Source organism: Astyanax mexicanus, chromosome 12 (genome assembly GCF_023375975.1).
Source record: "Astyanax mexicanus isolate ESR-SI-001 chromosome 12, AstMex3_surface, whole genome shotgun sequence".
Classification (NCBI taxonomy): domain Eukaryota; kingdom Metazoa; phylum Chordata; class Actinopteri; order Characiformes; family Acestrorhamphidae; genus Astyanax; species Astyanax mexicanus.
In genome coordinates, this window is record NC_064419.1 from 33,867,654 (window position 1) to 33,891,631 (window position 23,978).

A 23,978-nucleotide genomic window follows, 5' to 3' on the forward strand; every position below is an offset into this window, starting at 1 on the left:
TGGGTATTTGTGTTTTCAATAAAGTGACCAGGATGTGAAAGTGTGGGTGTGTGTTTTTAATAAACTGGATGGCCATACAGCTCTGGAAATAAAATAAGAGAACACTTAAAAATGATGAGTTTCTTTTATTTTACCAAATTAAAAACCTTTGGAATATATATTTAAGAAGAAGATGGATGATCACAGCCATCAAACCAAGCTGAACTGCTTGAATTTTTGCACCAGAAGTTATCCAAAAGCATTGTTTAAGACTGGTGGAGGAGAACATGCAGAACATGCCATAATGCATGAAAACTGTGATTAAAAAACAGGGTTATTCCACCTAATATTGATTTCTGAACCCCTAAAACTTTATGAACATGAACTTGTTTTCTTTGCATTATTTGAGGTCTGAAAGGTTGTTTATTTCAGCCATTTCTCATTTTCTGCAATTAAATGCTCTAAATGACAATATTTTTATTTGTAATTTGGGAGAAATGTTGTCCATAGTTTATAGAATAAAACAAAACAGAAACTGAGATGGTTTCTTATTTTTTCCCAGAGCTTTATATATATACGGATTTCATTGTGTGACTGTATTATAGGGATCATCCTGTTACTGTAGATCAGGTGGAGGTTTTGTACTTGTTGCTTTTCCTCCTATATTCATGGATGAATCAAACGAATCTATTTATTGATGCCTCAGTGGATTTGCGGGGTAGACAGGTGTGTGTGTGTAGTGTGGTGTGACAGCTGAGTCGCACAAATTCACTGACGTGTCGTTTTTAGTGTAAACCTGAAGGCTGTAAGCGTGTCTATGGTTTGTGGGGGGCGTGGCACCGCGAGCGCGCAGAACAGTGCTGTTCGGTTCATTTCTACAGAACCGACTCGTTTTAAATGATTCGCGCGTCCTATACAGAACGATTTGTTGATGCATAGACCAAATTAATAGATTTTTTTTTTTGCTTAAATAAAGATTTCACTGTCACAATCACTGATTACTGCAGCTCTGGAGACTGGTTCAGTATTTATAATATTTTATCTTATAACAAAATTTACTCAAAAATGATTAAAGCTGTTATCTACAGTGTAATTTGTATCGTTTATTTTATTTAATTTGTTCAGTTATTGGAATGCTTTAGTCTAAATCTTATTATAAGGGTGTTCTTCATTGTTTCTTGTTTTTTTAGTAAGGCATTGCTTCTATACAGACTGTTTTGTAAAAAAATAAATGTAAAAAAAGTAGTTTAATTGCAGGTATAAACTGAATTAACTGTGCTATATTAGTATGGCTATTACTAAAAGCTGTTAATAGATAATTCATATATTCCACTTTCTCCTGTTTTTTATTTTCATAAAATCACATGACATTTTAAGAAAGTGTATTCTTGTCATTTTAATGTTATTTTTCACTGAAAGATTTTACAGAGAAATTTGTAAATAACAATTTTACAAGACATGTGAATCTAGAACCTACAACTTCTTTGTTTAGTGTATATGTGATTAGTGTAAAATATTGAATATCTAAGAATTGAATAGTGAAAATAATTTAAACCTAATGATTGACCTAATAATTAATCGTCAATTCATGCAAACAATTCGCATTTGTAAGTATATGCAAATATATGCAACAGTGTTTCTTTTTCATTAGTTGTTCAGTCTTTTTTAACTCGGTTCTTTAGATTCGTTCGATTCAGTAACGATTCGAGGCGCGTGTCGGTTCCTTTTGATTCACTACCAAAGAAAAGCCACTACGAGGAGCCGGTTCAGCGGAGTGATTCTCTCGCGGTTCTCGGTGTCGTCTCCGGTTGGACGCGCGCGGCAGTGTGGGCTTGGGGTTCGCGGCAGCATGGCCTCCTCTCAGGGGAAAGCGGAGCTGCGGCACGCGGACTGGATGGCCAGCTTACCGGCGAACCTGCACACGGTTCCGCTTACCAACCTCGCCATACCGGGTGAGTGAGGGAGCGCGTGCGCGCGCAACAAATCGGTTATGTGCTAATAAGTGGTGCTGAAACAATACAGGCTGTTGCACGCGCCGTACCTGCTTTACCTGCATATTTGCATGCAGCTGGGTAAAGGTGCGCGGTTGAGCTCGATGTCCCAGTCCCGGTCCCCAGTTCCCGCTGACCTCGCGCTATACACTGCACACCCTGACCCAGCTGCATGCACGTGAGCATGCAGGAGCGCGAGCGTAGCAGTGAAAATTAGATTTGCATGTTTTGTTCTGGGTTGTATGTGTGCGCGAGGTCGGGGCTGAAGGTGCGAGCGGAGAGCAGGACCCCACACCTGTTGCACAGGTGCGCTAAGTACACGCGCACATAAATGCTACTGCAAGCAGACGCGCGTGCAGCAGGGGACGGGCGGGTTCGCGCTGAAGTTTACTTTGCAGAGTAGATCCACGCGCAGCATTAGCCATGCAGAAGTCTAGCCACAGAATTGCACTAAAATGGGTTTTTGAATCCATAGAATACGTTTTAAACGGTTCTAGATGTAATATTGCACTGAACATGGGTTTCTGAGCCCATAGAACCTTTTTAAAGGGTTCTGTAGTGTTGCTTTGAAAATAAGGTACTGTACAGATCCATCAGCAAAGATGTAGAATCGTAGGGAGGAGTCAGTCATAGGGTTTTGAATTTAGTATTGCACTGGAAAATAGGTTATGAATCCATAAAACCAGACTAATTGCCTTTTAAATATATAACTAGTTTCAAAGGATATTATAAAGAATCATCTGCAAAAGGTGTTCAATCAGCCACTCATTTAAACACTTAAATGTTTTTTTGTGGTTCTATGTAAAACTATTATCTTGAATAAAAAACACTTAAAGAACTGGGACATGATTTAAGCATACAAATGGTTCTTGTGGTTGTTGTGGTTCTTCAAAGAAAAGTTGCCTTAGGAAGCTCTTTTAAGTGTGAGGAATGTGTAGCAAATTATTAAGAAAATAGTTCTTTGTAGGTTCTGTAGACAGAACTATTAAAAAACCCATTTTAAGAGTGTGTAAAGAACTTTTTTTTTTAGCAATATAGCTGGCCATTTAGTAAACCATTTAGTGAAATGTGAACCATTTAGTGACCAGTTAAGCATTGAAATTGTTTGAGTTGCTTTGCTTTTCTAAAGAATCCTCACATTTACTAGAGACAAAACACCTGTATAATTTGTGAGGTGTAATCTTGTGAGTCTTGGTAGTGGATGGGGCATATTATTACTTAAGTTGTTGGGACATTTACACCTCTCATTGCACAGTGAATTTCATTTGTGTATTAGGAATACGTCATAGAAGGCATTATTACCAACAGTGGACAGTGCAGTAGGTGGTGATGGCAAAAAGTATATCCACATTCAATGCAGGAGGCCCCAAAAGTATATACCACAGGCAGTAGGGTTCCTGTAGCTTCCACAGAACATGGTAAAAGTAGTGGAACATGCCCCATGGGATTTGACATGATAGTCACTGTAATGGATAAAAGGGTTCTTTAGTAGAAACATTGTTGTGCTATATGTAATGCATTAAAACGTTAAAAAAAGGAAGCATTATTGAAGCGTTTGTTTTTTAAGAGCAACTTGAGAAGAACCATCTGAACAGTTGGAAAAGTTGTGTGTATTTTTTTAAATATACACTTAAATGGGTTCTTTGGAACTTGGAACAGTAGCAGAACCCTTTTTTGTTACTATATAGAACCTCCTAACTGTCACAGACATCTGTCTGGACTTATATTAGAGAGTCAACAGCAACCAATTCCAAATGAAAACCTGAATAATCAAATTTAAAAACTCTTTCCTGCTTCACTGTGAGGAAGATAATGAGAAAATAACAAACCTGTCTGTGTTGTTTCACTGTTCCATTCTTACATTGTTCACCCAGTTTAGTGTAAATACCTTCACTTTAAAGCTAAAGCTCGTATTTATTGCTGAATAACCTCCTGTATGTTCTGCTTAGTCAGACAGCTTTGATAAATAACAGTAAATCTAACAGTGTCCACATATACAGCTCTGGAAAAAATAAAAGGACCACTTAAAAATTATGAGTTTCTTTCATTTCACCAAATTAAAAACCTCTGAAATATAATCAAGAGGAATATGGGCGATCACAAGCCATCAAACCAAGCTGAACTGCTTGAATTTCTGCACCATGAGTGGCATAAAGTTATCCAAAAGCAGTGTGTAAGACTGGTGGAGGAAAACATGCCAAGATGCATGAAAACTGTGATTAAAAACCAGGGTCATTCCATTAAATATTGATTTCTAAACTCTTTAAACTTTGAAAGCTCTGCGTCGTTTTTTTGTTATTTCAGTAATTTCTCATTTTCTGCAAATAAATTCTCTAAACGGCAATATTTTTATTTGGAATTTGGGAAAAATGTTGTCTGTGGTTGTAGAATAAAACAACAATGTTCATTTTACTCAAACATAAACCTATACCTAGCAAAATCAGAGAAACTAATTCAGAAACTGAAGTGGTCTCTTATTTTTATCCAGAGCTGTAGTATAGACATTCTCATTCCTATCTGGATCATGGCTAATTGCAGCTACACACCTGAAAGCAGTTCAGAGATGTGGAGCAATTAGAAGCCTGAAGCCTGAAAGCTCAGATCTGCTCTGGTTCTTAGTCTGGCCAGGCGGACAGGGCTGCTATTCTTTCCTCATTGATGGTTAGAGGGTTTGATGAGGTCACCACCCTGTTGCAGCCCCGTTTATCACTTACGCTGGCTGTGAGATGGTGGCTGAATTGCTGTGCCGCTGCCTTCAGCTGCTGTAAGCTGAGTCTCTAGCAGACCTTGCACTTTTTATAAGAATCTGTAGTTTTGCACTATTGTCCTTCATACTCTGATAAAAACTCTAATTCAAGACTAGCTGGTCATTCAGAAAAAAAATACCATGTGTTGGTCAAGGGTTAGTTAACAAGCTAGTCATCCAGCATAGAGTATGTTTTTTTTTTCTGGATGTCCAGAGGGTTTTAAGTTTTTAGTAGGAGTTTTACTGGGGTTCTGTCCTGTTATTCTCAGGAGCTAAGGATTACAGAAGCTCTGTGCAAGGTTCTTTGCAGTGACGTCCTAATCACAGGAAGCTGCAGTTCCTTCTTTAACCAATTGATTGGAACTCCAAAGCTCGCACATGGCTGCAGTAATGCATTAACAGACAGCTATGTACTCCTCTTTGTTTGGCTTTGCCAGTCTTTATTTGTTACATGCCGTTTTGAGCATAGTAAAACCTCTGCTAACAGGATAACTCTCGCAAGAGTACCAAAAGTACAGCAGCAACAGTCAGAAAGCTAAAGATTTTAGCACTAGATAAGCAGTATTGGAGATCATCCAATTGGGGTAAAACACAATTTGTGATCTTTAGTATGTAAGCAATTTTTGACTGTTACAGTTGGAAAAACTGTTCAGCATCCCAAAAATCATAGAAACTACCTAGGATATCATAGCAACCACCTGAGCCTGGGATTCCATAGCAACTTCATAGCAGCAAAGTCAATTGTCTGTGCTATACACTTTAAACACTTGCAGTCTTGTACCCTTCATTTGGATGTCCTGTTACTTAAATATTCTCAGGTAGACTTTTGTCTATATATAATACAAACTATGAGCACCTGATGTGCCTGATGTACCTAAAACACATTTGTTTCTTTGAGAACTTTAGTTGTACTTTAGTTGTTTACAGCTCTATTTAAAGTGTATAGCACAGAAAATTCACTTTTTACACAGGTTGTTGCCATAAAATTCTCGGTGGTTGCTACATTTTTTGGGATGCAGGATAGTTTTTTCCAACTGTACCATTCAGAAATTGCTTACATACTAGAGATCAGTGTTTTTGGAATGGATCACAAGTTGTGTTTTACCCCAATTGGTTGATCTCTAGTGCTAACATCTTTGGCTTTCTCACTGTTGTTGGTACTCTTGAGAGAGTTATCCAGTTAGCAGTGTTTTTACAGTGCTTCTTCAATAAGGGAAATAGGTAAGAGTTTGGTTTGAGTCAAAACTGCCTATAACAAACAAATAGGAGTACATAGCTTTCTGTTAATGCATACAAAGAATCTTGCACAGAGCTTCTGTAATCCTTAACTCCTAAGTATGATCTGATTGGCTCTCAGGATTAGCTACTTAGAGCAATATCATCTGAATGCTATTTGGCTGATTGCATATTTTATGTTAATGCTGGCTGATATTAATCGCAATTATATACAGTTAAACAGCACATTTTTACTGGTCGCATGGAATCATGACCGTTAAGCTGAGGCATGGACTCTATTAGACATCTGAAGGTGTTCCTATGGTGTCTGGCACCAAGTTTAATGTTAGCAGCAGATACTTTAAGGCCGAATCCCATTTCACCATTTCACCCCTTGGCCCTACCATTTACCTTTACCCCTTCTTTTCTCGTGTAATCCTTCCCCTTGGAACAGAGGGGGCATGCTTTGCTGCAACAGGACCTGGTCAGTTAACCATCATAGAATCCACCATGAATTCTGCTGTGTATCAGAGGATGCTTGAGGAACATGTGAAACCATCTGTAAAAAAGTGAAACTGGACCCTGCAACATGACAATGACCCAAAACATACCAGTAAATCCACCAAGGACCGGCTAAAAACTAAGAAGTGGAGAGTCCTGTCATGGCCAAGTCCAATTGAAATGCTGTGGCGTTATTTTAAATTAGCTGTACATGCAAAAAAAAAAACTCAAATATCTCACAGCTGAAAGAATTCTGCATTGAGGAGTGGGGCAAACTTTCTTTTTAATCGATGTCAGAGATTGAAATGTGGCTACAAGAAGCGTCCTAAATTTTTCTTTCATTGTAATATGCATTTTTTGTTCATAACTTTAGTTATGAACAAAAACAATGTTATTTTTTTTGTTGTTTACTTGCAATTAAATGACTTTCTTTTCCAGAAATAAACAAAAACAAAAGATTGGAAAACTAAGATTGGACATTGATATGTGAACATTTCTTAATAAAGAACTGACTATTTCATGGGGTGTCCTAATTTTTTCACATGACTGTAAGTGGTAGGGCTAAGGGATGAAATGGGATTGGGCCTTAAAGTCTTGTAAGTTTCATAGGTGGTGCCTCTTTCAGCATCAGTTAGCCTTGGACTCTGTTAGTCTCAGTCCTTTAGCTGTCTTTATTTTGAGTTTTTTTGGGTAGGTACTGACCACAACATAATTTTACCACCCCAAAATACCTGCCTCATGTTTTGTAGACGATATGACTCTGAGTTGTCGGGCCTTCACACATTTTTTCCTACTAAACAACATCAGCAACTTCAAGAACCGACTGTTCTCTTCCTGCTTGCTTATATTTCCACCCCTGGACTGGTGCCACTGGAGCCAGATCTTTGATGTTCTTCCCTTCAGCTGGCAGTGGCTTTAATGTTATGGAGGATTTTGGTGTAGACGGTGGTCCTGACTGATTTTCCCATGAAGGACAGCTCTCAGAAGCATGGCCTGGGGTTGTGATTGTAGCGTTCAGTAGAGCTGTAATATCGTAATGCTGAGTGCTGGGGATAATGAAGAGTGGAGGAGCTCCACCAGTTGCCCCAGGACGGCTCAGGTTTGTACACAGAGTTAATCCTCTATTCACTAATGGCTGCTGCCAGTGCACGAGCTGCTTTTTTAGACCATGCCGGCTCTGCAGAAGTGACCTTGAGTTACAGCAGCACTGTGAGAAATGTGTTTTCCTTTCACTCCGGAACGCTTCGGCTGTAATTACTCACATACACTCACACACACAGACACACACACAGTCACGGTCTGAAGCTCGTAATCCTTTACACTGTTTCCTGGGGTGGATAATTCCTCTTGTAAATGCTTTACTGCTTCATTTATGTTAAGTGTCCTTATCTCAGAGCTGAACCTGGACTGTATTGACTGTCCAATTAATACCATTTGACCAAATGTCCGAACGTCCAGCACAGTTTTAGTAGATTAGATAGATTTTTGGGATTTTTCCGGTTTTGTATTGTATGACATGTATCTTACAGTTGTTGTAGTATGTTAACTACTATTGTAACAGCTTGGGAATGATCACACCTGTAGAAGTTCTCAGGTTTTATCTTGTGAGTGAGGTTAAATACTGGCCATCATTTTAAAGGGATAGTTCGGTATTTTTGACATGAGTCTGTATGGCATCATCATAACCAGTGTCGTGCATCCACACTGACTTACCCCCCACAGCGTCCTGTGAGCCGAGTTCTTGTCCAGTTTAGGTCAAAGCGAAAGTAGTCCGGCATGTTTGCTGGGGTCAGGAAAATAACTCCTTTTTCTTCCCAAAGCAGTACGTGTTCAAAAGAGTGATTTATTTACATCACAAAAAACTAACCCTGCAAAAGTCACGCCTCGTAAATCACTTGGGTCCTACTTTCTCTCGTTCCATATCAATGCGCGCAGCGCTGCAACCTGACAGCTAGCCTACGTGTTTTGGTCGCTTTGTTTACTTCTCACCTCGAGAACATGTCTGACTACGAGAGTGACGAGGAAAACATTGATCACCGCTCAGAGCCACGGGGATATCTTTATGAACCCGAGTATACAGATGTTGAACTTCGCCAAATGGAATTAGATCGGGCAGAAAGAGAGAGGGTGGACAGAGAAGTGGTGGAAGATGAAACTGGAGCCACTGCTGGAGCTGCGATACCCAGGGTGGCCGACAAATCCTGGTGCACTTGTTTCAAGTGCGAAATAATGCAGACCGAGGTGGAATGCTACTGTTGCCACGAGTGGGACTGAAGTGCGCACTGCAAACACGAAGCTTTTTTATTTTTTCCACTTTTGTGTCCACATGGATGCCCAGCGCTAGTACCCAAAGTTTCCTCAGAGCAACATCAGTCACAGGAAAACGATGAAAACTCTGCGGAGAATCAGCCACATCTTTGTTGCTACAGCCTGGATAGTCACAAGTCCGCACCATTTTAACACACACACACACACACACCTAGCTATATATATATATGTGTTTACAAAGCTTATAAAAGCCAATAGACTTCTCCCTAAAGTTAGCTCGTTTGCGTTGCTAGTCTGAACACAGCTGCTAAGCACTGCCAAAACACAGAACAAGTTGACGCGTGCGCAGCTCGCTGTCAGAATGACGCGCACTGATACGAAATGAGAGAAAGTAGGACCCAAGTGATTTACGAGGCGTGACTTTTGCAGGGTTAGTTTTTTGTGATGTAAATAAATCACTCTTTTGAACACGTACTGCTTTGGGAAGAAAAAGGAGTTATTTTCCTGACCCCAGCAAACATGCCGGACTACTTTCGCTTTGACCTAAACTGGACAAGAACTCGGCTCACAGGACGCTGTGGGGGGTAAGTCAGTGTGGATGCACGATACTGGTTATGATGATGCCATACAGACTCATGTCAAAAATACCGAACTATTCCTTTATTAATAAGACTATGCTATTTACCTCAAGCAGCTCAAACAAGGCCTGATACTGGCCTGATCTGGCGATGGACATTGGGACAGATCATTTCTGAAGTTGTCTGTGCATTTAATATTAACTTTTAACTTTGTATCACTCACAGTGGACAGTGCAATGCAGTGGATAGTAGTATCGTGACCGGCAGTGTCTGGTTAAAACTGTCCATATGAACAGAATAAAGATTGGCAGAAATCACATCCACATTCAATGCAGTGTTTGTTAGCTTCCATGCGAAATCCCATCATGTCCCATGACTTTTGCCATGTTGTCTGTCAGTGTGGGTCTGAACAGTATCTAAAAAAAAAAGACACATACATTTTTTAATCTTTTTATTGTTATTGTTTGATTAAGAAAACTATGATTATTAGATGTTTTATTAATTGTTTAAAGGTTTATGTGAATCCAGACAGTGATGGTTTATTATATTATATATATTTAAACTCATTGGCAAAGGGTAAGTTGTTCTCAGATGGAATGACCCCCCTAAAAGAGAGAGAGAGCTTTGCATTAAAATTAACCCCCAAAAAGCCTAAACCCATTTCTGAATATTGATACTAAATTCAAAATTTAATCAGATAAATTCAGTGAGCAGCTCATTCACAATTTTATGAGATGACAATGCAAATGACACATCAACAATTTAATAACATAAATATTGTAATATCATACTATACAAATCATGTCAGAACTAGTTATATGGAATGCAACATATTTAATAAAAGCATTCAAATTGTTGAAATAGTTTAAACAAATATACAGAATCAAAAAATACACTTTTAAAAGGAACAAGTTTTACCTCCAAAACTAACTCAGCACTCCTACGTTCTGTAAATAAGGTGAGATGAAAGAGCACATTTAACACACTGTGCTGTGATGCTCTCAGGATGTTCAGTATATGCCACTGAAGAACTTCATGAGTTAAAATGATGAATAAAATACTATAAAGAACTTTTGAAGTGTCTGTGACACATACGCCACCATGGGTTATTTTGGGTTAAAATATATAGAAATTTTAATATGATTCAGGTAGCAGTTTTTAGTAAAATTGGTGTTCTCTAATCCTGGTGTGTGTCTCTCTCATCCCAGTCTGTTCCCATATCCGATTCCATCACCCAGCTGCCTCTAATGCTTAACGATTTGTTGTGGAAAACAGCCAAAGAGTTTAAAATTGATCTTTATCTTTAAAAGGTTTGACCTGTAGCTCAGAATAACAGCGTTTGGAGTGCTTTCTTTAGTAGAGTATACTATATGGTTTATTGTACACTGGTCAGACAGATTGTTTGCCCTTTTTAGTTTGGGCAGGATCTTTTAGGCGGGTGTACACCTTTCTATTGAGAGTACAGTCTTCAGTTGGACGTCTACACGCGTCGGAGGAGGCATGTGCTGGTTTTTACTGGCCTCTGCTTCAGTTTGGTATAGTCTCTTTAGTTGTGTATACACTCTTTAGTTTGTTATACATTCTTCAGTTGATTTACACTCCAGTTTGGTATACACTATTCTGATGGGAGTACATTCATCAGTTTGTTTTACACTCTCCTTCAATTTGTTTATACCCCTTAGTTTGATGTACACTCTTCAGTTTGATGTATACCCTTCAGTTTGATGTATACCCTTCAGTTTGGTGTACACTATTCTAATGGTTTGTTATACACTCTTTTTTAATTTGTATACACTCTTCAGTTTGATGTACACTCTTCAGTTTGATGTACACTCTTCAGTTTGATGTACACTCTACAGTTTGATGTACACTCTTCAGTTTGATGTACACTCTACAGTTTGATGTACACTCTTCAGTTCGATGTACACTCTTCAGTTCGATGTACACTCTTCAGTTCGATGTACACTCTTCAGTTTGATGTACACTCTACAGTTTGATGTACACTCTTCAGTTTGATGTACACTCTTCAGTTTGATGTACACTCTACAGTTTGATGTACACTCTTCAGTTCGATGTACACTCTTCAGTTCGATGTACACTCTTCAGTTCGATGTACACTCTTCAGTTTGATGTACACTCTACAGTTTGATGTACACTCTTCAGTTTGATGTACACTCTTCAGTTCGATGTACACTCTTCAGTTCGATGTACACTCTTCAGTTTGATGTACACGCTACAGTTTGATGTACACTCTACAGTTTGATGTACACTCTTCAGTTCGATGTACACTCTTTAGTTTGATGTACACTCTTCAGATTAATGTACACTCTTTAGATTAATGTACACTCTACAGTTTGATGTACACTCTTTAGTTTGATGTACACTCTTCAGTTTGATGTACACTCTTCAGTTTGATGTACACCCTTCAGTTTGATGTACACTCTACAGTTTGATGTACACTCTTCAGTTTGATGTACACTCTACAGTTTGATGTACACTCTTCAGTTTGATGTACACTCTACAGTTTGATGTACACTCTTCAGTTTGATGTACACTCTACAGTTTGATGTACACTCTTCAGTTCGATGTACACTCTTCAGTTCGATGTACACTCTTCAGTTTGATGTACACTCTTCAGTTTGATGTACACACTTTAGTTTGATGTACACTCTTTAGTTTGATGTACACTCTTCAGATTAATGTACACTCTTTAGATTAATGTACACTCTACAGTTTGATGTACACTCTTTAGTTTGATGTACACTCTTCAGATTAATGTACACTCTTTAGATTAATGTACACTCTACAGTTTGATGTACACTCTTTAGTTTGATGTACACTCTTCAGTTTAATGTACACCCTTCAGTTTGATGTACACCCTTCAGTTTGATGTACACCCTTCAGTTTGATGTACACCCTTCAGTTTGATGTACACACTTCAGTTTGATGTACACTCTTCAGTTTGATATATATTCTCATTTGTGCTCTGCACTTTAGTCTATACTCTTTCTAGTTTAGTATACACTCCTCTGTGTGATGTACACTCTTCAGTTTAGCATACACTCCTCTGTATGATGTACACTCTTCTGTTAGGAATACCTGCTTTTAGTTTTAGTGTTTAGTTTACTTTTCACTCTTTGTGGTGTAATGGGGGACCGTAGCCGGTGTGAATCTTGGCTCACTCTGATAAGCCGTTCCTCAGAGGCAGAAAGATGATTTCAATTACTTCTACTTGAGCAGCAGAGTGATGAAAAAGGGTGATCCTGTCAGAGCCCTGAGGGCTGCATTGTTCTTGTCTGATTCAGCTTTAAATCTGTCTATCCCTGCGATTGTTCCTGCGCTAATCCTGCTCTCCAGCCCCGAAACAGGGGATTTCCAGCCTGCCACGTTCCAATAAACAAGATAAACGCAGACGATTAAGTGACCAGGACATGAAATTGCAGCGTCACCGTGGGAACCGGCTCTTTTTTTTTCCTGCTCTAATGGAGACTCTGAGAGCCGGGCTCCTGTTGCGCCGCGCCTTCAGCCGCGAGACGCAGAGCTCCTTACAGCTCCCTGACCTGAGCAGAGCATGTTCTGTGTGATCACAGAGAGAGCTGCTCTTCAGATTTATAGGTCCATGTCTCTAATAGAGATTTGATATAGACATACAGAGAAGAACAGGACTCCTGAAGTCTCCTGAGGGCTGTTTTGTAGAAAGGCGTGGCTCAGTGTGAGTGTTCTTACAGCAGTGGAGAGAAAAATCATGAAAGAAAAAAAAATAAATAAATAAAACAAGAATAAAGGGCTTAGAGTGGACCAGCAGACTAAGGAGCTGCCACTATGATCAGGAAATCACTAGTTTGAATCCTGTTCATGCGGCTTGCCATTGGCTGTCGGAACACAATTGGCCTTGCTCTCTCCAGTTGGGTAGATGGCGCTCTTTCCACGCATCACTCTTAAGGTGATGTTGATCAACACGAGGCATCTGTAAGCTGATTTATCTGAACTGATGCAATTCTACATCTGCAGCAGCATAAAAAAAGAGGCGGTGACTCATTTCGCATCTATCGGAAGAGACGTGCGCTAGTTAACTTGCGGTTTCTGAGGCTGGAAACTGATGAACTTGTCTTATGCAACAGAGGTAACTCTTGATCTTTTTTCCCTGGGGCGGTCCTGATGAGAGCCAGTTTCATCATAATATTTTTGATGGTCATTGTAACTTTCAAAGTTACTGACATTTTTTTCTGATGGACTGACCTTCATCTCTTAACATATTTTTATATTTAATTATTTGAGTAGTTCTTGCCATAATATGGATTAGAACATTACTCAAATTGAGCTATTCACTGTATTCCTGTAACTCTACCTCTTCACAGCTTTACACAACTGATGCTCTCAAACACATTAAAAGGCAAGAAATTCAAGTAATATTAACTCTTGGGAAGTTCAGCACAGCTGTTAACTGAAAGCTGATCATTCCAGGTCACTCTTCTTCATAAAGCTGACTGAGAAAATACAGCCAAGATGTGCAAAACCGCCATCTAAGCAAGAGGTGTGCTATTTTGAAGAATCTCAAAATAATAAAACATATTCTGGTTTCTTTAACACTTTTTTGTTTTCCTGTTTAGATGACTTTTTATTAGTCTACAACATTTGTCGGCACATATACATTCAAACTGAGATCTTTGAGTTGAACCAGCTTCTATTGCCATTGGCTTCTGTCACAATCTTTTTGCATACTGGGTGTGTCCAACAGTTTCTGACTACACTCACCATCAGTGTGTAGTGATTCCCCCTGGGCTACCTTACAAATAAATCAAGCTCCCCTTTAGTTGTAATAACTTCATGTTTTTTATTTATGCTAACTCAAGTTTTCAATCCCCACTACTTAAAAAAATTAAATCTACTAACTCAACTTCTCCTTTAGTTGTAATAAATTGATGTTTTAAGTTATGCTACCTTAAGTTTTCATTACCAATTACTTGACTTTTTTAAGGCAACCGGTTTCCTCAATTTTTTAAAAGTAAATTCGTTCAAATAAATGACCGACTTAACTGTGCAACAGTGGAAATAATCAAGAGCACCAGATTGCTTTGCATGCAGATTGTAAAGCACAACCAAAACCATTGCTCTTGCCAGGAGAACCCAGTGCAGCCTGCATTTCCTTTAGCGAGCTTAGATAGCGATTAGGCATCAGCTATTACCAGCATTAATAATTAGTGCAGAAATTATATATACACATCTATTTTTTCATTTAATTTTTACAACCTTGCTCAGCAGTCTGTGTTTGTGTCTGGTGTGTTTATGTTATGTCATCCATGAGGTTCCAGTGTGATGCAGGTGGCTGAGGGTTGAGAAGTCTTAACAGCTTGTAGGAGAAGCTGTTATACAGCGTGGAGGATCTGCTGCTGAACCTTTTACCGCATGGTTGAAGACATTAAAGAAATAGTAGTAGGAGGGGTCATCCACCATGCTGGAGGCCTTGGCTCTGGAAAGCATTCTGATTGGAGGGGAGAGTGTTGCTGATGATGCGCTTTGTTGTCCACACAACCTTATGTAAGTTTCTATTGTGTTTTGAACAATGGTATATTGGTTCAACAGCATCAGACCAGTATAAAGCAGTAGGGATGTGCCATATCATATCGTACGCAATAATATCTCCAACATTTTTTAATGTGGTTATCACAAAAATAGCACAGTTCTGAGGGATCAACGTTGAGAATGTTTTAGTATTTTTAGTACAAGTAGTAGTAGGCCTGTCACAATAATTGCAATATTGATTTATCATACAATAAATGAACATGGCCTCAATAAGTTTTGATAATCGTGATATTGCCTTCATAATCCTACATTTTCAGTATCTATAATACTGTATATTTCGAAACAAACAGTTTCTCTCAGAGAGTTTCTTCAGACAGTGCCGGCGAACTGCAGTTGACATTACTGAGGAAGCTTTTACTGTACATTTTCTAATGTTTCCTGATTATTCCACGTACTTAAACCCCATTTATTTATAATGACTTCTTTACAAATCCATAAACATAGATGGAATGATTGATAATGCTGATAATTGCCCATCATTTACAGACAGGGAAATTAGCCTGAGTGTTTAATATCCCGCGCAGGCACAGCGCTCAGATCGAAGATTAAGAGCTTCAATTGGCCGGTGTTGTTTTGTCAGCTGAACGCTGTTTTCTCAAAAATCATTTTCTTCAACTGCGCGTAATGACGGCCTGTCTGTTCAGCACACAGCGGGCTCATAATGAGAGAGTAATAATGTCTTTATTTGTTTGTTTACTTATTTAATTAGCACAATTTTACGGCAGCCTCAGTCTCTAGGTGCTCCATGATCATGATTAAAAACATGTTTTAAGAGGGTTTTTTTTACACTCATAAAACACACAGTTTTTAGACAGTCTGAGCTCAGACAGTGAACATTGACACTGAGACAGATTGAGACTCTGCTTTCAGCTCAGAGTTTTCCTAATTAGCTGAGAAGTTAAAACGGTTGTGATTAAAGAGGCAGAACTAAAATCAGGCGCATCTGAACTAACGCAGGCCATGAGTAATGAGGTTTATAATAATATGAACAGACTGGGTAAATGGTGTTAAAACGGCAGTTAAAGGAACAGTTCAGTAAAAACATTGTAACTATTGTGATTGATCTCCTACCCTTAGTTCAGTCGATCAGCCATTTTATGCTTGCTATGTATGTTTATGACAGGAGATGCTAGGCTAATAGTGCTAACATACACTGCACTTAAACGTTTTCCTTTTTTATCTTTATCTTTCAGCCTGTCTCTTAAAACACAGTTTCTGTTGTCATCATTCGATATCTGACAATATTAATCATACCTTCCTAACATTAAGGGACTCAGATCAGATCTATATTAGCTTATATTCAGCAATAATGTACAGCTCTGGAAAAAATGAAGAGATTACTTCAGTTTCTGAATCAGTTTATCTTTTTTGCTATTTATAGGTATATGTTTGAGTAAAATGAACATTGTTGTTTTATTCTATAAACTACAGACAACGTTTCTCCTAAATTCCAAATAAAACTATTGTCATTTAGAGCATTTATTTGCAGAAAATGGGAAATGGCTGAAATAACAAAAGAGAAGCAGAGCTTTCAGACCTTAAATAATGCAAAGAAAACAAGTTCATATTTATAAAGTTTTAAGAGTTCAGAAATCAATATTTGGTGGAATAACCCAGTTTTCATGCATCTTGGTATATTTTTACACACTGTTTTGGATAACTTTATGCCACTTCTGGTGCATAAATTCAAGTAGTTTAGCTTGGTTTAATGGCTTGAGATCATCCATCTTCCTCTTGATTATATTCCAGAGTTTCAATTTGTCTTAGTATTGTCAGTATTGTCTTATACTCTGCATTAAAGTACTCGGATTAGATTTGTACCAACTGATGTTCAGCATTAAGGAACTTGATTGGTATTGGCAGACATCCCACACTGCATTCTGCATCCCACAATCTTTAATATATTTATATTGGACCCTCTCTCTGCCACTAACCTAATGTTGTTGGCACTGAAAACAAATAAAGACGTGATGTATTTGGTGTTTTATCTAATATGTAATACAAATTGACAAAAAAAAACAATAACTATGTACTCATAATATATAAAATGATAATATTGTTCAACAGGATGGATTCCACCAATGAAAAATATTGATAGGTCTATAAAGCAGATAGACCAATCAGGATTCTCTGAGCCACTATCAATATGCAGGAGAATCCTGCAAGTTGCAGGAGAAGTGGGATGCCTTCATTGGACAATACTCAACATTAAGGCACAATGATCTAATCAATAACAGCCAGTCCTCCACATAAAGCCATAAAGCTACTCAGAAAATTAGGGTTGGACCAGTATCAGCCAGAACTCAACATTAAGTTGATGAAGATCATAAACACTCACACAATGTTCAACATTACAGCACTCAGGTATTGTCTGATACTCAGAATATAGGTATTTGGATGAGCTAATATGTATATTGGATTTAGTTTACATTGAACTGTGGACAAAAATAATGAAATCATGACCCTCAGTTCTAGAATTTGGAATATCAGAATCACAAGGTGACCAGGACATTCATGGAGGGCTGGGGTCTAACTAGCCAGATTGATTAGCATTTCAGTTCTGTAGCATGCCAGTTCCTTTCCTATTGGGGTGTCAAGCGCCATTACCAACCAGATAACAAGGATAATGAAGCGTGAGCCCCTTTGATTAAAGCTCCTTGTTAGATTTGATGAAAACTGTTGATGTCTGTGTTCGCCGCTCTTTTCTCTCGTTGACGCTCATCCGGTGAGACGTGCATGCTAATTGTGTTAGCGCACTCTTCTCTTCGTCTCCACACACAAACACACACACACACGGTATTTCATTAGTGAGTCAGATGCAGGTCCAGCAGCGTGACGGTCGCCGTGTGTTACAGTAATGTCGCCGATAATCAGGCGGGTGCGGACGTATGCGCTGAGTCACACAGACACTCTGAGGTGAGTGAGGTAAACACAGCGCTGCTCGCTTTCACAGTAAAACGACACCTTCCCTCCTTCTCTCGCTTTATTTAGCACTACCCTCGCTCGCCCTGCTGAATCCAGAGTCTGGCCAAAAATCCAATTCCTCCTTTCTTCAAGACATGTTTGGTGTTTTTTTTAGTTTTATACTTGTGCAATGAAGCTAATCTACCTAACAAATAATGCAAACTCATATCCCACTAATTAGTCTGTTGCAAACAACAATATACGGAGAAAAAAACATCACTCTTGCTCATTTATCGTGTGTATCGTGTCGATTTTAAAGCAGTGTTGTCTAGCATTCATGAAACAACAGCTCAAGTCATTAAGATGCTCCACTAACCTGTAAAAGACAGTACAGTGTATGTATTACTGCACTATGTAACTTTATGTAGTGTATATATATATATATATATATATATATATATATATATATATATATATATATATATATATATATATATATATATGATATCTGGTAATATTACTCTTCTGTGACAGTCCACATGGCTCTTTCACTTCCACTGTAAGTTCTGGAACTTTCAGCTTGTCCAGAAATGCATGTGCACATTGTGTGTCCTTTAGTATTGGCTTATAGAATAACTCAAGAGAAATAGAGTAGCTCAAGAGCTAGAGATGCCAATTTTCACAAAAACTTCTTAAAGTTGTATCGTACTGTCTCCACTGTCACTGTTGTATTGAGCATCGCTATCATTAATTAATAGCATTCGGTGATAAGAAGTTAGTGAGGTGAGAACGCTGGACGATCACCAACCCACCTTATTTCCTTTAAAAATACTTATAGAAGCACCGTCATTCCAAAGAACACTCTTCTTCTACTTCACAGTTTAATGATTGGCTGTTTTCTTACACCTTTAGACCACAACTGCCATTGGATTCATCTTTTATCTGCTCCAGAGAGCCTTATATATTATATTGGCAATATGTTCTACAGGGACTAGACAGTGTTTGTGCATTTGTACATTTGTGTCCGCAATGGGTGCAACTTTGTTAGAAGGGCTGACGACATTTGGATGTATAGTGTATAAAAGCAGGGGAAGCTTGCAACTGCTTGCAACAATCCGCATTCACTAAAGAGAATGTCAGCCAATCAGCCCTCAGTAACCAGAATGTCAGATAATCAGCACTTGGTAACCAATATGTCATCCAGTTAGCACTTGGTTGCCAGAATATCAGATAATCAGCACTTGGTTGCCAGAATGCCAGCTAATTAGCACTTGGTTGCCAGAATTCCCACCAATTAGCATTCTGTAGCCAGACTGCCAATCAATCAGTACTAAGTTTCCAGAATTTTAGCCAATTAGCATTCAGTTGCCAGAATGCAAAACATTTAGCACTTTCTAGCAAGAATTCCAGCCAATTAGCGTTCAATAGCCAAAATGTCAACCAATCAGCAGCCAGTACCTGGAATGCCAGCCAATCAGCTGCTAATACCTGGTATACAAACTTATCAGCACTCCAGCATGCAAGGCAGGCTAGAAACATTGTTTTAATAAATATTGTAATAATATATTAGCAACACTTTACATTAAGGTTACATTAATTAACAGTACTTATGACAGACTATCTAAACGAACTATTAATTGACACTAGTTAAGACATTAATAATTAGAACAATTTTAACTAAAGTTTTAACCAACATTCTTACGCATTTACATTTAGTGATCATTGTTTATTACTGTTGTAAGTACTGTTCATTAATGTAACCATCTAGCCCTATAGACCACTGAAGTTGTGTTGTCATTTTGTTGTCGGCGCCATGTTGTTTATGCCCATATTTGGGGTTCCGTGTCTAAGAGGTTCAGGCCTATGGAAAAAATGAATGGGCTTTTTAAAAACTGGTCTCTTATCACATTCTGTGGTTAATAAATATGTTCAGAACCCTGTATGTTTTATTCAATGTACATTTACTTCCTGAATATCACTGGATATTCTGAAATACAAGTTTGTTTACAGTTAGTAATCAGAAAAATGCTAGCTTTAAGCTAATGCTTAACTGATGTCACAGCACAGGGACTGGCAGAGGACTCGATTCTGTGCTACACCAGCAAAATCTGGCTGGATTGCACTTTGGATTATTATTCTTCTTTACATAGGATCATTAAAGTATTTAAACAGGTAAAAAACTCTTTTAGTAATGTTGAGCAGTGCAGTCTGTGTTAGAGCTTTAAAAGGCAGATAATAAGAGAAAGTCGTTCTCAGTTCAGTAGTAGCGCTTCCCTGCGGCCTTAGCATTTAATTATGATCCTTAGTTTATATTAATTTAAACACACCTGACTCAAATAATTAATTACTAAATTAAACAACTAACTATTCAAATAACTATCTGCCCTCGCTGAGGTGAGCTGAGTGATACAGCAGGAAAACTAGCAGGACAGAACCACAGAGCTAATCTAGCTAACTAAAGAACCATAGTGTCTAAAATACTTTATATATAAAGACTTAATGAGGGTTTTTTTTTCCACTGAAACATATTATAAGGACAAATCTTAATGTGGCTAAACAACGAGCTAGCGACACCAAACATCTCTAATTTATTTTACTGCATAATAAAGATGATAAATGTAAAACATGCTACAGTGTTTAAAGCTGGTTCTGGAGTATTACTGTCCTGTTTTAGTGATTTTTTTGCTGTGACACTCAGCTCTCCTCAGAGAGGGCAGTTAGTTCATTAGTTGGATCAGCTTTGTGTAATATACTGTAAACACATGGCTGGAGTTCACTGGTGTTGCGGCGATAAGAGTCCCCGGCTGATCTCTGCAGCTGCGCTTTAGCATTAGCTTAAAGCTAGCATTTTCTTCATTACGACTCTTAAACGATCTCGATATTCAAAGAATCCAGTGATGTTTAGGAGGTAAATGTACACAGAATTAAACATACAGGGTTCGGAACATATTTATTTTCCACAGAATGTGATAGAGGCCATCCGTGGACTAGCACTAGAGGGCTCCAGTGCTCTCATTTGGGTTCAATAGTCTTTTTTTAGTCCAATGGGAGGAATAGAATCAGGCCACACTCCTCAAGAATCTGGCACCAGTGCGGGTCTGAAGTTTCAGCTCTGTGGTTTAGCTCTGGGAAAGGAGTTTTGGCTGTTTTGGCTGCAGTTCCAGTGCCTGTATCAGTCTTGCTGTTCTGGATGGTGCTGAAATGTCTCCTGTTAGCATGTGGCTCTGTGCCGAGTATCTGTCTGAGCTGCTGGGTGCTGATAGCTGCTGTTCAGAAACGCTGGCTGTGAAGCTCCCAGAGGTTCTGCATCAGAAATATGTAGTGTTTTGACAGGATTCTCTGGCAAATGCATAAAACAACCATCCAAATCAAGCTAAGCAAATAGTGAGACAGTGTGAGCTTAGTTATTCAGTGTAGGAGTAAGTTAGATCTAAATGTATAATTAGATTGAAGGGTTAAACACTTAGTTTAAAAGTTAACTTTTTACATTTTAAGGGTTAACCACCCACATATTTAAAGACATAGTCTAGGAGAAAACACATTAAAGGGTTAATTATCCACATATTTAAGGAATAAACACTTACATTGTATGGGTTAACCCATCACATAATTAGGGTTTAAACACAAATAGAATGGTTAAACACACACATATTCAATGATTAAACACATTGAAAGGATAAATACCAATAAAGGGTAAAAAATAAACACATTAAAGTATTATACACAGGGTAAAAAAAGTGAAATTATCTAATTTCACGGCAATAATAATAAGAAAATGTATTTTTCTCTTAGTAAGCATTGTACATGTAAGATTGATTAACTTATTTTAGGAATAATTACCCTATTTAGTCTTACTTAGAATTGTGACCTCATGTTAAGTTATTTGATCTCAAAATAAGCAAGAACAAAAGTAATTAAGCAAGTGGAGCTACTGAGCCCAATGTCATGTGACCGAGAAAGCCAAAAAACTTCAGATGCAAGACTTTTATTACTGAGTAGAAGTTTGAAATATTTTTCACAGACATCCCCCTGAGAAAGTAATCTCATCTGGATAGGGCTTATGATGAGCAAAAGGAATGATGGTGACATCACTTCACAGTGAATTTATGTAGCATTTGTGTTTGTCTAGGTGCATCCTAGTCTGTTTCTGTCCACAAATAACCACATACTACAACTTCCCTCACTAACAAGCACTCGTGTAGAGGAGGAAAGAGAGAAAAGAGCAGAGGAAGACGAAGAAAGAGTAGAATTTAAAGAGAACTATGGAGTTTTAGGCCTTGTTTACACAGCTCAAAACACATAAAACGCATTGGAATTGTGTTAAAAGCTGCATTAATTTTTTTTGTCTGAAAAAAAGTACTTTACACAGGACAGAGAATCAGACAAAATATTAATTATAAAAATACAGAATACCGAATCTCCAGTGAGCATGGAGGCAAGGGAAAAACTCTTTCAGAGCTGGAGGAGGAAGAAACATTGGGAAGACCAAAACTCACATATAAGGGGGGAACATCCTACCACTGGTCAAACAACTTTTAAATTAATTTTAAAAAGTCTTTATACATCCACATAAGTCTAATATATTTAGGTTTATAGCAGCACCAGTAATGGAGGGTGTGGAACTAGTCTGAGGCAGGTGATGGAGAAGAGCTGACTTCAGAAACTTCCATCAGTCTGGTCGGACAGGGGACAGGAGATCCTGAGGGTCCAACATCCATCGGTACCGGGGCAGACAGGTGGGCAGTCAGTAACTCGGAGGAAGGCAGAGAGATGCAATTAGTTTTGACTGGATTTATGGCTAGTGACTGTGTGGCTAAAGAGATCTGAATAAAACACTCCAAAGTCTACAGACAAAACCCGTTACATTTAGGGGTTATACACATATAAATGAAAGGTTTAAACACAAAGATTTCAGTGATAAATGTGTGTGTTAAATCGGGCAGTCATTGTGAACGCTGGCTCATTTGTCCTGCTGAATAAGACAAAGCAGAACTGAGCAGGCTGCAGTGGAGCTGATGTTGTTGTGATGCTGGGTTCGGACTCTTAGAAAAGAAGATGAGTAATTTCTGCTTTGTGTTGTTCTGTTCAGAATCACTCTGTACATAACAGCCATAACACCTCAAATCACTCTCTATTCTCCCGCCATCATCAGCACTCACTACCAGCTCAGCCTCTTCCTCGGCCTGTCCACTCACACCGTGCTTAACAGCAATTCAGCCTTATTGTTAACAGCCAGTAGAATTCAGAGAGAATCAGAGACGTGTGGAGGAGAGGACAGAGCGGCCGGTGTGAGAGAACAGTGCTCTAAATTTGTGTATTTTCTCCTTTAGGAAAAAAAATCTGTTTTTCCTCTTTAGTCTGAATGTGCGATGCGTGTCTGTATACAGCTCTTTGGGTTTTTTTTCCCCTTTAATAATAAACGGGGTCCTAAAGTGGGTCCTAAATCTACTGATCTACTTTACATCTGCTCAACTGATTCACACAATCTCATCTAGTACATTTTTTCATCCCTTTTTACTGTCACTATATCTGCACAACCATCCCTTTTTAGTTTAGACTTACAGTTTTTAATTCTTCATTATTTACAATAAAATCACTTACAATAGTAGTGGGCTTTAAATAGTCCAGCGGGCTAAGCGCTGCCACTATGATCAGGAGATCACCGGTTCGAATCCTGTTCATGTAGCTTGCCATTGGCTACCGGAGCCCTGAGAGAAAACAATTGGCTCTCTCTCCCCACAAAGGGTGATGTCGATCAGCACAAGGCATCTGTGAGCTGATGTATCGGAACCGAGTCGGTGCGCTCTCCTCCAAGCGCACTGTGATACTACTCGGTGGCTGACTTCACATGTATCAGAGGAGGCATGTGTTAGTCTTTACCCTCCTGGTTTTGGGGCATCACTAAAGATAGGGGGAGTCCTATTGAGTGGGTTGGGTAATTGGCCGTGTAAAAATCACTTACAATAGTAAAGAAAATAACTGATTTCTCCAAAATTTGTTAAATTCAGCGCACGCTGCTGCTACTGTGTTTAGCTTTGCTTTGTATGTTTGTAGGTGTGCTAGATCAGAGGTTCCGAACAATGGCCCAAACATCACAGAGGCCTTGTCTGCTTTAAAGGTGCACTAATACACTTAATGGATAAAAACCCTCTTTCTGCAGTCTATCCTGCCAGCGGAATATCAGTCAGCTAGGTGTATTTTCCCTTTTTTAAC

At 38.6% G+C, this 23,978-nt stretch overlaps 1 protein-coding gene across 1 annotated transcript in view; it reads left to right on the forward strand.

Annotated features, from left to right (window-relative positions):
- The first annotated feature begins 1,713 nt into the window (after positions 1 to 1,713).
- plcxd3 (phosphatidylinositol-specific phospholipase C, X domain containing 3) overlaps positions 1,714 to 23,978 on the forward strand; it is a 32,066-nt gene continuing 9,801 nt past the window's right edge. Inside the window, exon 1 of the mRNA XM_007247168.3 lies at positions 1,714 to 1,931. Coding sequence (XP_007247230.1) covers positions 1,829 to 1,931 — 103 coding nt within the window. The 5' untranslated portion in view covers positions 1,714 to 1,828. The remainder of the gene's footprint in view (positions 1,932 to 23,978) is intronic.